This window comes from Xenopus laevis, chromosome 6S, assembly GCF_017654675.1.
Source record: "Xenopus laevis strain J_2021 chromosome 6S, Xenopus_laevis_v10.1, whole genome shotgun sequence".
NCBI classification, from domain to species: Eukaryota; Metazoa; Chordata; class Amphibia; order Anura; family Pipidae; genus Xenopus; species Xenopus laevis.
The window spans coordinates 45,488,516-45,506,812 of record NC_054382.1 but is presented as its reverse complement, the minus strand read 5'-3'; the positions used below and the strand labels follow the sequence as shown (position 1 = coordinate 45,506,812).

The window sequence follows — 18,297 nt, the reverse complement described above, 5'->3', positions numbered from 1 at the left end:
TATATACATCTCTAAAATCTCTTTTAAAAAGCTCAATCAAACTCTAATCCCTTTCATATGGACAGTGTTGGACTGGGACACAACAGGCCCACCCAAAAACTTTAAACCAGGGACCCACCCAAAAACCTTAGACCACTCTCAGTACTATTATTATTCCTTTCCTCACTCAACCTCTATTCTACTAGTCTCTTTTCATTACATACTATAATATATTATTCCATCTATTTAACCTCTTTGTTCTCATAGAACACTGCATATGGAACAATCGAACACTAGAATGGTTTGGACTTTACTGTGTGATCCTGTTCAGAGAGCAAACTGACTTATTCAAATTACTACCTTTATTACCTGGTTTCCCAACTATTTGAAATCCATTGGTGTGTCACCCCAGACCCATACAACCCAAACAAGTTGCTCTCCAAGATTCATGGGAGGGTCTCTGTACCTTTCCATATTGACACCCCAGAGATTCTACCCACAACTCTCTTTCTACCCCGCACATACTGGCTACTGGTCCTCAAGCATCTAGGGCAGCCTCCACCACTTTCGTTCTTGGAAACCAACACCATACCCCCCCTTATGCCCTCATCATGGGCCCTATGTTATGTTATTACTTTTAAAAGATGTACTACTGCAATGTAGTAGTCTCCTCTCACTACAAAGAGTTTATTGCCAACAGATTAGCCACACTAGTGCAAGCTAGAACACTATATTTATTCTGCAAAATGCTTTACGATACCTGAGTATACCGCTCTAGATACTGTCTCTGTTTGTTTAGGATACAAGCGCCCATATAAGCTTGGTGTCACATCACTTCCTGCCTGAGTCTCTCCCTGCACACTTACAGCTCTGAGCTCAGGTTACAGCAGGGATGTTCTGTTTTCTTCTGTTGTTGTTTGATTAAAACAATAAAAATGACCTTAAAAAACGAGCTATAGACTTGGAGGAAGTTTGCTTTAAGAGCCATGGCATTACAGAACGAGCTTTTCACTTGGAAGCCCTCATGAGGAGGCATAAGGCATGTGGTCAATTAAATAAGCTATGCAAAGCACTTTTTTTTTTTTTTAGAAAATATCTTTAATAGATATATATATATATATATATATATATTTTTTTTTTTCATATATGTTTTTTAATCTGAACTGGGCTGCCCAAGACATAAATCGATAAATGGACATGAATTTGGTGGCTCAATTGATAATAAAGGAATCAAGCCAATCTTTAAGCTTCAGACCACCACTTGTCACTGCTATTGTAAATAAAGGGATATCTGCTCTCCAATCGTCACTTTCCACTTTCTCCCAGAGGTATAATGCAGTTTTTTTAAAGCCAAGCAGGGCTAGACTCAAAAACATCTCTAAGGCAGTAATGAGATCATTTTAGTGCATGTCTATAGAGAGTCCTCGGCTATGAGTTCTTCCAGAAACTGCAGAACAAAAGCTGTGTGTTGTGGGTACGTCTCCAATCTATTGGAATTGCAATATTTATGAACTGATTTAATAAGTAGCAGTAACAAATACTACCAGGTTTTAAAGCAAGGCTTTCACCTAAACCTCACCAGATCTGCAAGTATATGACGTGTCCTGAACTAGACACTAAGGGGGTTATTTACTAAGCTCCGAATACCCGAAATTCCCCGAAAAATTCACGTTTGTTTTTTATAAAATCGGACTTTTAAAAAAAATCACGAATTTTTCAGAATTTATTACACGCCAAGGGCTAAAAAGCCAGAATATAAAAACACGGCATCTCAAACCTGTCAAGGTTGCATAAAAGTCAATGGGAACAGTCCCATTGATTTTTGGTTGTGTTGGGGGGTTTCGGGCAATGTCACAATGTTTTCGGAGCTTTCGGGTGAAAATTCTGAAAAATTCGGAGGAAATTCACAATGTAGCAAATTTTCGGGAAAATGTAATAATAAATAACCATAAAAAACACGATCGGGTTAGATAAATTCGGACCTTGATAAATAGCCCCCTAAGGCTTTACTACTGATAGTATATAAACAAAATCTAAAAATGTACTGCAGACATAACAGGTGATCCTTTGAAGCATAAGAGAAAGCTACATACTGTCATAAATAAATGTACTCTCTTGATTAGTCTCCCAGAAGCCTATGATATACTAAGAAAGAACTTTTCCATACACAATATTCGTTTGCTGCATATAACAATCTAATGGATGTCATTTACCATGTAACTCATAAGGCTTCCATTTACTAATCAATAACGGCCAGGAAATGGTTTGTGACACTGTAAACAATTAAACACTCAATTGTTAGTAATCGGTTTGAGAAAACCACTAGTGTAATTCAGTAATTAGGGTCTGCATTATAACCTGCTTTTTTTAGGGTAAGCAAAAAATGGGGCAAAACAACTGCTGCTTTAAAATAAACATTACAAACCATTCCAAAAATACTCCTGGATTTATTAGAAAACAATACGTAAAATCTGCAGATCAATTATATGATGTAAAAACTGCATTTCAATTTCAGTTTGACAACAAGCAGAACATCATTTGATTTTTAATTCCCATTTCAAGTTGATTACTTCTTACTTTGGAAGCTGGGTAAAGGCCAGGAATCCTGCTTTGGAACCCACTAGCCTCCTGACTGCCTGGAACTGGCTTTCAAGTTCTGCATTGGAAACTGCAAGTTCTCCTTCTTGCGATAGTAATGATGTTATGGCATTATTAATTAGCTTTTCTTTGTTCTCAGAGAAGAGACCCTGTTAAAAGAGAAAAAAAAAAGCGTATAAAACAGAAAAGGCTGTGGGCATGATGTTTCTATACTGGCATATATACATATAGATCACATAGAAAGAAATTTTAGTCTATGGGAAGCAATGTAATAAATAAGCACATGGCTAAATTATGGCTCAAAAACACAGCCATGCTTTTTCTGATGATAAAAAGCATGCCACAATGAATATACTGTAATAAGAATAAATTGGGCAGGACCCCCTTTAACTCTTTTAACCTTGTACCCCTTTTAAACTTGTTTTGGCTATTGGTTGCTTTGTATGTTCAGTTTATACACCAATATATTGTACAGAGCAGCGGAATACTTTGGTGCTTTATAAATATTAATAATAACAACAATATATTCATTATGAATGTTTGCCTTGGCTTTGGGGGGAAAGTTGTGATGGCAAAACCAAAGGCATCAGCCTTGTGTGCAGTTTTCCTAAGGCCTGTTTTATAATGCAATACCTTTATTTATAATAACCAAATGTTAATCACGCAAAGTACACAAGTCAGTAATAACACTAGTGACCAATGAACAAGTTATACTTTATACAATAAAATATAGCTAATTAATGTAATTTCCCTGGAGAATGTTTTTGCGACTAGATGGTATTTCTATTATTTGCAGTAAGGGTTATATATACTGTATCTGCTTCTCTTCTCTGTTCACAAAATACACTTCTGCTATATTATGAGTTAAATAGCCGTTATTTAGCTCCCTTGAGTGCACACCAAATAGTAATATTTCTTTCTTTTGTATCTTTACCACTCTCACTGAATAAGTTATTTATACCTTAAAATTACACTGCACTTTGTACGATAATCATTTAGTAATTTTAAGGTTTTAAACAGAAACCTAGGAAAGTAGAATTCACAGCACTGGCACTGTAACCTGAGAGTCAGTGCTGTAGATTTTATGTTCTTTGTCTCCTAAGGTGTTATACGCAGTGGTTACTTATTCAATCATGATAAATGTATAGGTTATTCAACAACAATGGTAGTTTTTAAATATAAAAGTTTATACACTTACATCTTGAGTTACTGCGTGTAGGACTCCACTGTAAGAGATATTAGCATTGAATCTAAATACTGCATCCGCAAAGTTCCCATCTACAATGGTAAAACACAAATAATTTCTGTAAAATAATTATAGGCACTTAAGACACCTCAATAAAATAAGCAGCCTCCAGCCTTCCTGAGGGTTGGTAGTGGCAATTTATTGAAGCAGCAACACTACCGGTGCTGCCTTTTTTACTTAGGCCAGAGTATACAATTCAGTGCTTTGTGTACTCAATTTGTAAGAGCTTAGAAATAAGCAATAAATAAAGAAAAATATATAAACCATCTGTGCAGGTATCCAACACATGAAGAACTCTTCATTGACAATTATTTTCTTCTTTTGCTAATTGGAAACCAAAAGTAGTACATACCTTTGATATTCAAACATGTGTTATTATATTTTGTAATTTTTAATGTATCTCTCTTTGCTTGGCAATTTCAAATCGCTTATAGAATTGTTGCAGTGTTTGTGATGTAATTCTTGAAGATTTATGCACTATTTTTGCTCCATACAAAATATTTAGAATGCCTGCTATGCATTTAAAAGGCTGTACCATTCACTCTACAAAGCAAAAGTGTTAATGAATTGGGTCTTATTACCTTGCCTCTTTCCAATGTGAAATGTAAAAAAAAAAAAAAAAAAAAAAAGGCGCAAAGCAAACAGAAATCAGATTAACTCTGATGCTGGATTTTTATTGTTATATATTTTTTTTAATTAATTCATTCATTTTTAATTAATTAATTCATAATGAAAAACATATATATATATATATATATATAACCTGAATCAGACGCTTGCACTCTAAACCAGTCTTCCATGAACGTGGGTGCTGGGTCAAAGTATTTATGTAGAGTTCAAGAGGACCCGCACACCTTGGTTAGTGAACCAAAAATTTCTTTATTTTTCAAACTTGTGCATCCAACGTTTCGACCCACATTAGGGCCTTGATAAAGGCCCTAATGTGGGTCGAAACGTTGGATGCACAAGTTTGAAAAATAAAGAAATTTTTGGTTCACTAACCAAGGTGTGCGGGTCCTCTTGAACTCTATATATATATATATATATATATATATATATATATATTATATAAAAAAGGAAAATCTCTCTGAGGATTAGCTTACTCGGAGGAGTGTTTAAAAATCTTAAGTGCAGGCTTTCCACCTCCTCCTCCACAGGCACACTTAACAAGCCCCACCGCTGGCCTCTCTGAGTTGGGGTCATCTTAACACAGACATCTCTATTTCCAGATGCTCTCACTCCATCTAATAAACTTGCCAGTAAGGAATCTCTATGGAGAGAAAATGCTCATTAACAGTCTTGCATATAAAGAGACACTTGGAAAGAAAGACCAGTAACAAGATTGTTGTAGATAATAAAACAAAGGTAAAATGCATGTTACCATATGCTAAGCAGAAATTTTGAAAAACTGAGTATAATGTACAGGGAAAAAAAGATGAGGTTGCTTACAGCCTGTACATATTAAGAAATCTATGCCAGTATCTGAATTACCTCAAATTTTAGATTAATGTGTACCAAAAAATACAATGGATACAAAAAAAATATGTATGCAACAATATATAAGTGTTTCTGTCTCATATATTTATTACTTTTTACATTATGTTCTATCCCTTCCTGCAGTTCATTTTGCCAAGCCCACAATAATTATATAGATTATTTCATCTCAGAATTTCTTTATAAAAAAAAACATTTTTAGATTTAAGACATCTAGCGGAAGATTTATCAAGGGTCGAATTTCGAAGTGCAAAAAACGTTGAAATTCGACCATCGAATAGGCTAGTTCGACATTCGAAGTCGAATTAGTAGGATTTTTAACATCGTACGATCGTACTACTATCGTACTTCGAATCGAACGATTTAATCGTATGATTTCACTTCGACTTCTAAAAACGTAGCCAAATGTTGGCTATATGCTCTAGGAGGTCCCCATAGGCTAACATAGCAATTCGGCAGGTTTAAGGTGGCGAAGTCGAAGTTTTTTAAAGAGACAGTAATTTGATAATCGAATGATCGAATAGTTGAAGAATTTTCACTTCGAATCGAAGTCGAATTTGGCCTATTCAATGGTCGAAGTACACAAAAAATACTATGAAATTCGAAGTTTTTCAATTCAAATATTCACTTTGAATTCACTTCGACCCTTAGCAAATCTGCCCCCCAGAGTATGTCCAAATGAAAATAAAGCTTTAGTACATTTGTCATCACATCAAACATTCTCTATCACATCAAAAAAGATGAAAACTTTCAGTGCTCAATAGAGTGTTTTACCTTTCAGTTGATGAGTATTTACGAATCTGTCCTTTGATAAATTCTATGGTAAAAAGTTGGGGGTTTTCAGGGTCATAGACTAGTGCAAATATCTGTTATAGAAATGGAAAATAACTTTTACATTAATAAAATACAAAAATTATGTGCATTCATATAAAATTTTACACATGCTCCAAAATCTGTTATGGTGGCTTAATGAAGTCGGCTTAGAAAGAATAATGTGGTTAAATTCCAAATACTGATCAGAATTTAAACAGACTATCACACCATAGGGGAAAATATTTATTTTGAACCATTCAGGTGGATTAAACTTAAACTTAAATTAAAAAATCTGCAAAAATGCTATCCCTGTATTGAAATATAAATATAGATTTTTTTTTATTTGTAATTTGTGATTTCCCCTCCCCATAGGCAGGTATTGAATCTCAGTCACCTTGTTCCATTGTGAATTGATGGTCTGTGGGACCTGAAGCAGAGGGACTTCAAATCCCACAATCCATCACTTCATAAGGCAGGGGACACTTTTTGCAACTAGGGCCAGATTTGGTGAGGTCAAAATGTGTGAGGGCCGACCATTCAGCCTGACATTCGCGACATTCGTATGCGAAAGGGGCGCATCAGTACGTGCCAGTACATGTCTATTGCTAACACCTTCAGCACACAGGCAGCAGTATAGACCAAGTGGTACATCATTTCACTAATGTGCCCATATATTAATGCTACGGCTGATTGAACTGTGCTGGCGGGTCGCATTATTATTAATTTCATGATGGAGGCTGAGGGCCGGTGTAAATTTGAAAATGGCCGCATTTGGCCCCCGGGCCGCACTTTGGACATGCCTGTCATAAGGGAACAAGGTGAGTTAACGCTGTGCCTAGCCTAAGGGGTGGGTGAAATGGTTTCTACAAGTCACAGGCAGATCATGGTTTTCTATCAGTTTGAGGAAGCAAAGCAGTCTTGAAAAAAAAAACAAAAAAACAATATTTATTTATTTTTGGCAGTACAGATAGTGTTTGTGCACCTTTTCTCACGTTTTCTATATAGGCCTACCTGAATGAGCTCATGTCAAAATATGGTATATATTAGGAGATATATATTCAAGGAAAAATAGAACATTTCCATTTAGCAGATTCTCTGGCTGCTCACATATCTCAGTAGTGATGCTCCTGACCCTAACCGGCCTTCTTCCAGCACCTACCTGCCTGACCAGGTGAGCCATTTTTCCTTACATACCCATGCACAACCCATCCCATCTCTAACATCACTGGAGGGTGCAGGAGTAAATACAGGTATGGGACATTCATCGAGAATGCTTGGGACCTGGGGTTTCCCGAATAACTTTTTGTAATAAGAATCTTCATACCTTAAGTCTACTAGAAAATCATGTAATCATTAAATAAACCCAATACGCTGGGTTGCTTCCAATAAGGAGTAATTATATATTAGTTTTGATCAAAAATTTTGAAATATGCATTACACGTGTGGTCTTCAGGCTTTAGCTGGTCCAGGAATTCCAAGGTTACTTCTATTATGTTTATATTTGCCATTAGAGGGTGCACTACTTCCTAAATATCTATTTACATAAACAGTTTTTGCAGAAATTATTTATGTACCACAGTATTTTTTCAGCTGCTTCTGAACTGTATAAATCTAACTGTTTACTAAACAGAAAGATCCTACCATGTGACAAATATTTTTTCCAACAAATGTCTCAGTATCAAAATAATTAGCAGTTAAAGTCATGAAAGACAAAATTGACTGGACGAGATTTAGATAAAAAAAATCGAATGTAAAATGAGTTGTGCAACAACTCTAATAATACATTGAAACACTGTTTCACAGACAGCAGCATATATCCTTTGAACAGAGCTAACCATTGGACTGTGCTGCTACCAGCAGTTAATATAAAGGGACACTGTATTGTGCTGCTATGTCCAGTTAGATCTTTCTAACATCAGAATATCAAATAAATCTATGCTGCAAGGGAAACACCATAGCAGTACTATAGATCACTACTTGCACTCACCTCTCCTAATGGTTTCAGTGTTACAATATTATAAGTTGCTGGGTCCCGTTCCACTAGGCAAGTTTCAGTAAGTGCTAACAATCTTTTCACTGGCTCCTGAAAACAATAAAGTGATTTCTTTACATTTAAAGCCTTGTAAAATATATTAAGACACATTAAGACGGTACTTTCCAGAATTGGAAACAGCAAAAATATTTTACCAATTTAAATATCTTGTGCTTCAATGGGAAAAATAACCTACTAAACAGTCCTGTAAACAAACATGGATATGTTCATGCCAATGTAGCAGAAGCTATGGAAATATTATACACACTCCCACACACAACTCCCTCCCATATGAATAAGCCTATTATGATCTACATTTTCTAGGACGAAAGAAAATTATGGCTTGGGTCTCAATGTTGTGAACAGCTTATATATTAACAACTTCAAATTAATTAATATAATGAATTCAAGCATGTACTTAGCAGCCTTCTTATGACACACGAAAATGATTTATCTCTGCAATGTAGGCTGCAAACGAAGAAATTAAAAAAATAAATTTTTTTATTTAGCTGAATATCAATCAGCAGCACCGCAGCATATGTTGGTGCTTTTTAAATGTGTGTTAAAAATCATAAAAACACAACCTCCAGTTGAAATTCTGGCAAGTACCAAAACCACAATGGAATCTATTCAGCAAAACTGCATCATATGAATTGTAAGTTTCTTCCAATGCACATTTTTGTCCAAGTCACATGACACTTTGAAATTAAATTTGGTTAGGCTGAACAAGTAGTCAATGACTTGAAATCTTAAAGAATTCTTAAAGGGGAACTATCTGAAATAACCAAGTTCATCTTCACTATCCCTCTCTCAGCATCTGTTTCTCTTCATGCAGGAGTTGGCTGTCAGATATTTATTGACAGTTAGATTCAATATATCTTATAGGGGGGCTCCTTTTGCCTAGAAGATGTATTGGAGCTGGCGCTATTAAAATCCCCAGATTTCATGTCTTTCTATATGCAGATTTTGTGCAATTTTGCTAGATTTTGTTTGTACTGGAATCAGTTATTTGAGTGAGCTCTAATTCATCTGCTAGGAAAGGAAGCCCCCCCCCCCCCCCATAAGATATATTGGATCTATTTGACACCCAACTGCTGCATGAAGAGAGAATGAGGAGAAACAGATTCTGAGAGAGCAAGATAAACTTGATTATTTCACAAATGATACTGAATATTTCATTCATTGTATTTACAAAGTTTCTTATTTCAGTATGCTAAAACTTGTATTCAATTTTCATTTCCTCGATAGTTCCCCTTTAAATCTCACAGCTAGGTTTGTGTAGCTTGTGCTCTGACTCTTGTACAAAGAGTGGATAAACTTGAATTGAGCATTTCAGAGTTAGAACGTTTTATGTCACTGGAAAAGTGGTCAGCGAGCAGTTACATCTGCATTGCAAGAAAGCACGTTTCCATATATCTCATATATCTCAAGCCAGGGACCAATGGTGGTCTTAAAGGAAAACTATACCCCCAAAATGAACACTTAAGCAACAGATAGTTTACATTGTATTAAGTGGCATATTAAAGAATCTTACCAAACTGGTATATATATTTAAGTAAATCTTGCACTTTAACATCTCTTTATCTTGAGCCACCATTTTGTGATGGTCTGTGTGCTGCCTCAGAGATCACCTGACCAGAAATACTACAACTCTAACAGGAAGAAGTGTGGAAGCAATAGCTAGAACTCTGTCTGTTAATTGGCTCATGTGACCTAACAAGTATAGTTTGATTGGTATGTTTGTGTGCACAGTGAATCGTACGATCCCAGGGGGCGGCCCTTATTTTTTAAAAGGCAATTTTCTATTTATGATTACCCAATGGCACATACTACTAGAAAAGTATATTATTATGAAAATGGTTTATCTACATGAAGCACGGTTTTACATATGAGCTGTTTTATGCAATATCTTTTTAAAGAGACCTACATTGTTTGGGGGGGTATAGTTTTCCTTTAAGGCATAGCCACCCCAGTGACTGTACTTACAGTTTATATGAAGTCAGCATTAAAGGTAAGTAAAGTTTTGCAAGAGCACAGATAAAGTATCATTGGGCCCAGTGCACTGTTTTATGCAGGATTACATATATACTCAAATATCTCAATCTCCAGTGGATATGAATTTCTTAACACTCGTCATTTCTAACAAACCTTATGTATCTGAAACTGTGAACTAGCACATTCATACTAGAGTAGCTATGCTTTAGCATTCATGGTTGCAGACAGAGATGCCTTTTGAATATGAGAGCACAATAAAAATAGTGGATGGTTCCGGCTGCTGGGAATAGTATTTAATACACTGTATCACTTGTATCACTCCCCTCTCGCTGACTTACATTGTATTTCGACTAATTCCACCTCACAAGGGTGGGCTCCCCGTGCATTTCTCTGGACTGAGTCGGGTATATTCCCATTTATTTACTAACAGCTCTGTTACGATATTCTATATCTTCGCAGCGAGTGACCCTAAGGGCGCCTGGCCGATGCGGCAATCCGTCTGTTTTCTCTGACCCCTGGATACATCATTACTATTGTGCACTTGTAACAATTTGTCCTTGGATACTAATATTGGATACGCGAATGATACACGTCCAATTTGAACATTGATTGCTCCACTCTACTTTTGTACTGGGGTGCTTAGTGTACTGAGGCATGTCCCATTGGGCAGCAATTTACTATAAACATATTTACTTAAGTATCCTGCACTAGTGTACAAATTATATTTGCATTAAGGGGATCCCCGTCCATATGCAGCGCTGCTTATCATTTTAATTGATTTTAACTGAAGTGTTTTGCCTTAGTGTTTAATAAATATTGCCTTTTACTATAACAATGTCTCATCTTGAGTGTATTTGAACCTTTGGGGTAGGGGGTTAAGTCCCATGGTGTTGTGTATATATGGATGCAATTAAAGGTACTTCCGGCTGCTGGGAATAGTATTTAATACACTGTATCACTTGTTACTGATTATTTATGGTTTCAACCCAGATTGCAATGTCTCTTACCGTATGCCTTGGTGTAATTTTTTGAACAATGAATTCTGCTAAAGAAGTGATGGATTCATCATTGCTGTATTTTCCCAAACGAAGGCCCACATAGTATTCAGAATCTACTGGCTCCTTCCTTGTCCTTAGGGTTATGCCTATAAAGTTTCCTGCATGCTCTATGGCACTTTTAATGATTTCTTCCCTTTGTTCACTTGCAAATAAATGCTGAAAAATGACAATGTGATCATTACTATACTGTCAACAGAAAAAATTAAATGTTACAAAATGGATTCTAATGTAATTTGTCAACGTGTCTTTGGGTACAAACATAGCACATGTCAATCAATATAATATTAATTGCTCTTATCTTATTACTTTATACAATTGTAAGGAATTCTGAGGAAATGACAAAGTTGCTCATCAAGCATATTAAGCAGGAAAGCAGCCAGGTTGTTTTGACATGCAATAATGCCTGGGTCAGCTACAATGCTTCCCTTTTAAAAAAATATTTTCCTGGTCCAAAATCTAATATGAATGAACATAAAGCACTTGCTTTTTGCACTATTCTTTTTATTAAATATTGCCAGGCAATTACAGTTAATTTTATTGCATTTCATAAAATAATTTTCTTTCATTTTTAAACTTTTTTTGTGTTGATCATGCACCTATAAATCAACTATGATATTTTATATTTATGCATAGAACACATTCAGTTTTTGGTGATAAGCCAACTATGCATTTAAAGATACACCTGTTAAAAGAGGCCGCCAGGGGGACCAAAGATTAGTTGAGCTCCTCTGGATTTTCAAACATTTTCTAAGACATCCAGCAGATTTAATGCCAGATATTGGTTAATTAGGCTGTCAGGAGGCCCCACAGAAGGCTGTAGAGACCTATGCATTGTGTCCAAGTTGTGCCATCTCTATGCTATCATTATCTCACATACATTTTTAGGGGGTTTTTCCCACTGTCTGTTAGTGTTTTTGTAGAAGGATCAATGGCTATCTTAACTTACCAATCGACCGAAGCCTCCATAAAGGATGCAAAAGCCACCCTGATAACCAGAAACTTCTGTGAAACCTTCAATATTTCGATAATCATAGGAGCAAATGACACGATTATTTGCTGGATCTATTTGGTCAATACCCCCAGGAGTCACTTCCAAAGAAACCAGCTTCCGTGTATCACTCCAGTGATGTTTATAGCAGTTATACCTCTAAAGTAGCAGAAGGAAACAGTAAATGTATCATTGTCATCAATGACAGTACCTGATATATTGTTCTAACTTATTCAGCATATATACAGGTAATGCATTCTGGTGTCTGCCGGGCCTGTATCATTGATAAATTTTCGATTAGTTGAGCAACCCTTCCTGTAAGCAGATTCCAGGAAGTTATACATTCTAAATTGTACTGCAACAGCTGAGATCAGTATTCCATGTAAAGTTAAAACATGAATACATGGTGGTGATAGCAAAATAAGGGTTGGGAGTGGACAAAGATAAGTGGACAAAGATAAGTTTAAAAGACAAGCAAGGGCAATTTAACTGGTGATTGGCAGTTGTTAGGCACTCCCCATAGAACCCCCCCCCCCAAATTGCAAAGTTCTGTTCCTAGTGCCCCTTATAGGAAATCAAGAAAGAAGCAAGGTAATTTATTAAAAAAAAGGCAATAGGGAAATATGACAGTGCTATACAGTTTGATGAAATGAAAGGAAGGTGATAGAACACAATTAAGACATCAACAATGATATTAACAAATGTTAATAAAGGAATAACAAGTGATGCACACATTTTTAAAGTAAAATGACATAAAATGTTATGATTATTAAAGAAAGATTCAAAATCATGTTTCTTTGTTTCATTTTTTTAAGAAAATAATAATGTAATACTTGCCCTTCCAGTTATCTTGCCCTCTGAAAAATCTGTCCTGAATCGCTAAGAGTGAGGAGAAAAAAAGAAAAGATTAACAGCAATATCCTAATGGCTACTAATATTCCTAATATTACATAGCACCGTACTTGGAAGTTCAGCACAGTTTTTCCTGAAATCCTCTTATGAATCAAAACTGTGTCTGTTTGTTTGCCACAGCTTTATGTATTAAGGAGGAGGGATATCTGTGCATTATTTATACTGCCTACATTATCAACACAAAACACACGCAGAGAGAAATTTCCATGTCTACACAGAAGTATTGCAGTGATCAATCACGTTATTTTGACAATCATGCAGAGTATACCAACAAGTTGTTCTAAGCAACTGTAGCACAAAGCAACGACTGGCACTTGCAAGGATAAACATCCACATGCACATATCCTATAAATGAAACAAACTATATAAACACACAATCTCACAGTGTAGCATTTTGTTTCTATGGGACAAACAGAATATCTTACTAGTGCTTCTGTAAGAAGTTCTGTTCTGTGCTCTGTAGAAAACTTTAAGGTTTCTGATTTCTTCCCACTGCCCTTTCGAAATGTAAGCGCAAACTCTGTTCCTTGCCCTTTACCCACAGGACTGATAGCACAAATATCTCCATAAGGCCACTGAAAAGGAAAAAAAGAAAAGGAGAATTCAATTAATAACCATTGTTAGAACTATATGTTTGAGACATTTATAAGTAATTAATTAATTCATTAATTAATCAAATCCCATTGTTCTATAAAGATTTTGAAATGTAACATTCAATCTCATTAAACAGATTTTAAAATATGCTGTCAGAATTAATCAACCGTGATCAATCATTCCAGATGTCTTAAATCAACAAATATTGATCAATATATATCTCAAATAAATGGGGGAAAAACTTTAAAATTGGTCTATTGCCTTTTATATGGATTCAACAAAGACCAGCTGTTGTTTTTAGATGGTCTGGGACAACAAATCCTGAAGGCTTAGAATAAATACTGATCAATATTTATTAAATCAATGAAACAGGCCTATCGTATTGATCAGCCAGTTGTATTATTGCTATCATCTCAAACTTTAACTGCCCCATAACACTGACAAGAAATAAGACCGCTTTGCTGCAAGATCCAAAAACCTGACTTTAAGAAAATAAAAATACAAAACAAAATAGTAATCATTAAAATGAAAAATACATTTAATGGTGATGCTAACAAACAATGAGTGAGGGTCAGCCAATTTAAAGATCTGACAATTCTGTATACATATAAATTATGAAACTTCAAGCACAATGTATTTGTTATATGCCATTAGAACAGCAGTTTTTAGACACATATAATCCAAACTTTATTGATAATTCCATTAAAACATGTATGCAACTTCTGACATTGAGAAAGGAATTATCGATCAAGTTATCTCCAGTAAGAGCGTTCAGTTTATTCCTTAAACAAATCCATAAAAACTGTGGTTAATATAGCCAATGGCTATGTTACTGATTCACTTAGCTCAGTAATCTATTTATGCTCCCTATGATCAAATACAGCAGATTCTTAAATATGTTACCTTTTTTACAATAAATGTTTTTTGGGATAACCATAAAAACATATGCGCTAAAAGAAGAGAGGTACAATCTTTTACTAAAGGACCAGTAATGCCAAAATCATTAATTTAACACTACATACTGTTTATTCCTGCCCTGTCCATATAAAAATATTTTAGAAGTAATGGCTTTTCTTGCAATGTGTTTTTGCCATCGGTGCTGCTGTGTTCAGACATATCTTATGTCTTGTTTTAATAAAGCCCCCTTTTGTCCTTTCTTTTTAGATGAGGCCTTAGATAATGCATATCAAAAAAGTCCTACAAAATACAACAGGTATATTCATATAAAATCATAATGCTTTCTAGAACTGCTGGCAAAATTTCAAAAATGTAGACTGACATCTTTATCGGGGTTATTTACTAGACTCAAAATTTATCTCATATTTTATATATATAAAAAAAAAAAACACGACCAAACTCCCATGCCCTATTTCACTTTATTTATAAATAAAAAAAAATCGGGGATTTGCCAGAAAAGCTCTAATTTTTAGTTTTTTCGGGCTAAACTCAGCGCAAACCACAATATCTTCAAATTGAGATTGGTGCTTCTACCATTGACTTATACAGATCCTCGACAGGCTTGTGGCATGAGGGCCATTATTTCTCTTTACCACACAAAATGTATCTAACAATAATTCCTTAAAATTAATTTTTATAAAGTTTACAAGAGTGACACCTACCTGATTTGTAACTTCAAGAGTGTTAGGGTTGTAAGTAGTTATGGCATGTGTACCAACGGAAAAAACTCGTTTATACCTATGAGACAAAACAAAAACATAAATACAAGTGGCTAACAATTAGGGGCAAATTTATCAAGGGTCGAAGTAAAATCTAGGGAATTTTCTAAGTTAAAAAATTCGAAGTAATTTTTGGATACTTCGACTATCGAATAGGCTACTATGACTTCGACCTTCGATTCGAAATCATTCGACTATTCGATAATCAAAGTACTGTCTCTTTAAAAAAAACTTCGACTTCAATACTTTGCCAACTTAAACCTGCTGAAGTGCTATATTAGCCTATGGGGACCTTCCAGAGCATATTTCTACGTTTTTTGTATTCAAAGGAAATTCGGACGATAAAATCGTTTGAATCGTATGATTCCAAGTACGATGCAAAAAATCCTACGAATTCGACTTCGAATTTCATAGTATTCAATTCGATGGTCGATTTTCAAAGTATTTTCCACTTCGAAATTCGACCCTTGATTAATCTGCCCCTTAGAAATATTGGAACAATTGTTATTTTTCCCTATGCAGCCATAAACATTATTTATTTATCAGAACAAGCTCAAACATTATAAAGATGCATTCAGAAGTACACAGTATGAAGCTGCCAAAGCAATTATGAAGCATTGTGCCTGCTGCAAGTTTCCTGTGGTACAAATGCCTTCATTTTATAAAGATAACAATAGAATCTGCTCAGCATAGCAACAGACCCAGAGGTGGGGTAAAATTCTCCATCAGCAGAAAAATTCTGAAATTAAGGCTGATGCCATGTGAACAGTTACTGACAGGAATGCCATTTACCTATCACTGGGGTGGATTTTGCCCAGAAAAACAATTTCTGGATAAAATTTGCTGCATGTGTGCAGTGATAGGTGTATACCATTCCAAAAATGTTCCACCGGCAGCTGTGACATTACCCTAGAGCGGGGGTCCCCAACCCTTTCTACCCATGAGACATTCAAATTTACAAAGAGTTGGGGAGCAACACAAGCATGAAAATAGTTCCTGGGGTGCCAAATAATGACTATGGTTGGCCATTTGGTATGTGGACTGCCAGCCTGTAGGAGGCAGTTTTTATGCAATACACCTGTTTTTATGCAACCAAAGATTGCCTCCAAGCCAAGAATACAAAAATAAGCTCCTACTTTAAGGCCACTGGGAGCACAGCATGTTGCTCACAGCCCACTGGTTGGGGAACACTGCACTAGAGACAACCGAGAAGCATATAAGCACATATAGGGTCATTGTGCATTTTTATGCATTCACAATATTTGACAACTGTAATTAGAACATGTGTCAAAGGCTAGAAGACTGCACATGCTGCATTAAGAAAAACATTACAATTTTGTGCATTTATAATGAGTCTGCAAAGTATTAAAGAGCCATTTCAGTAAATGGATCTTGTAACTGAATGCAAGACCTAAAAAAAAAGGTTATTAGTTATATATATATATATAATACACAAAAGCCATGAATATCCTGTAAATTATATCCTTATAAACGGTGAGTTCTGACGTCATCAGTTATAAATGGTGAGTTCTGATGTAATTTCTGTCACATGACTCACTGAAACATGTGTATTATAATAAATAAAGTACCCCCAGTTGTAATATATGAGGATATTAGAAGTTACCTCGGAGTTCCATGACCTGTATAAAAACACTCGGCCTTCGGCCTCGTGTTTTTATATGGTCCTTAAACTTATATTTACAAGAGGGGGTACTTTATTCACTATATATTTGTTGCTTATAATCAAGCACTTGCCACAGAAAAATCTGTTGTCTTTCATCTAAGCTGCGTACATTCCGAAGAATAATACACCTGTAGTTGTATTATTGTAAGAACATCCTACCAATAATGTGCAGGGAGAAGGGCAACTCATATACAAGGACTCAAGCTACATACTAAAGCATATCTACCCATTTCATAGCTGGTGGTAATGGTATAGCAATTCTTAAAAAACTAAATACCCACCATTTTATTCAATGAACTGTTAGGCGAGATGTTACACAAGCCTTTGACCCATATATATTAATGTGTGCCATAGTCAAGCAAAAACAAATTGTTATATGTACATTATTTTTTATAGTATCTAGCTTTAACATTGCATTTAAAAATAATACAAGGTCCACCAACTTTGAAAAAAGGCAGAATGATCCATAAAGGAATTTCTATAAAGGCCCTGAATTATAGCATTAACACCTGCTACTCATTTAACTGAGCAAAATTACACCAGATGTTTTCTGTCTGTTGAAGAGTTCCTGAAAAAAGCTAATTATATTAAGTGAAAGAAAGCTTCAGCATTATTTTACTGGTACCAGAACAACATATCCACAAAGCAGAAGCCAAAAGAATTTAAGCTCACTAAAGGTTTCAGAATTCATTCAATGCAATTTTTCTGCACTTTCAAATTTGGCAATGCAAATGCATAGACCTAATAATGTATATTGGCCTATAAATCAATGGAGGAATAATAAGAATACAATATTTAAAACAAGAACAAAAAGTAACATGAAACTAAACAAACACTGGGTCGAATAGCACAAGACTTATTTGTGCATTTATACTGGGAAAATACAGAATTTCAGTTAATATTTCTATTTGGATTTTTTGGCAAGGAGGTTCCTCTAAAAATAGATCGGTTTTGTATTTTCGATAATTAAAAAAAAAAAAGTGTGTGTGTGTGTGTGTGTCTAATAAATCTGTGTCTAAACACAGATCAAAGAACATCAATCTATGCTCTTCTAAATGAAAACGAAGAATTGTTTCTTCTGCTTAGCATAGTTTTAATGGAATGTCCGTTTCATGTGAAAGGTACAATTTTTACACTTGTTCTAATTCTGGCAAGTGGATTTTAAGTGCAGAGTTGCATATTCAGAAGAACACTTTAGCACTTAAATATAACGTGATAAAAGGGGCAC

The 18,297-nt window shown here is 35.3% G+C and overlaps 1 protein-coding gene across 4 annotated transcripts in view; it reads right to left on the bottom strand.

Moving 5' to 3' along the window:
- Positions 1–18,297, bottom strand: part of dnajc13.S (DnaJ heat shock protein family (Hsp40) member C13 S homeolog) — a 90,974-nt gene that overhangs the window by 58,436 nt on the left and 14,241 nt on the right. For all 4 annotated transcript variants that reach the window (XR_005962205.1, XM_018269333.2, XM_018269335.2 and 1 more), the window contains 10 exons: positions 15,329–15,404; positions 13,541–13,690; positions 13,041–13,082; positions 12,162–12,362; positions 11,165–11,371; positions 8,118–8,213; positions 6,092–6,183; positions 4,927–5,093; positions 3,776–3,855; positions 2,557–2,726 (listed from right to left, as the gene is read on the bottom strand). Coding sequence is in view for 3 of the 4 variants with exons in the window: in XM_018269333.2 (XP_018124822.1) it covers positions 2,557–2,726; positions 3,776–3,855; positions 4,927–5,093; positions 6,092–6,183; positions 8,118–8,213; positions 11,165–11,371; positions 12,162–12,362; positions 13,041–13,082; positions 13,541–13,690; positions 15,329–15,404 (1,281 nt within the window). In the remaining variant the exon portion in view is untranslated. The remainder of the gene's footprint in view (positions 1–2,556; positions 2,727–3,775; positions 3,856–4,926; positions 5,094–6,091; positions 6,184–8,117; positions 8,214–11,164; positions 11,372–12,161; positions 12,363–13,040; positions 13,083–13,540; positions 13,691–15,328; positions 15,405–18,297) is intronic.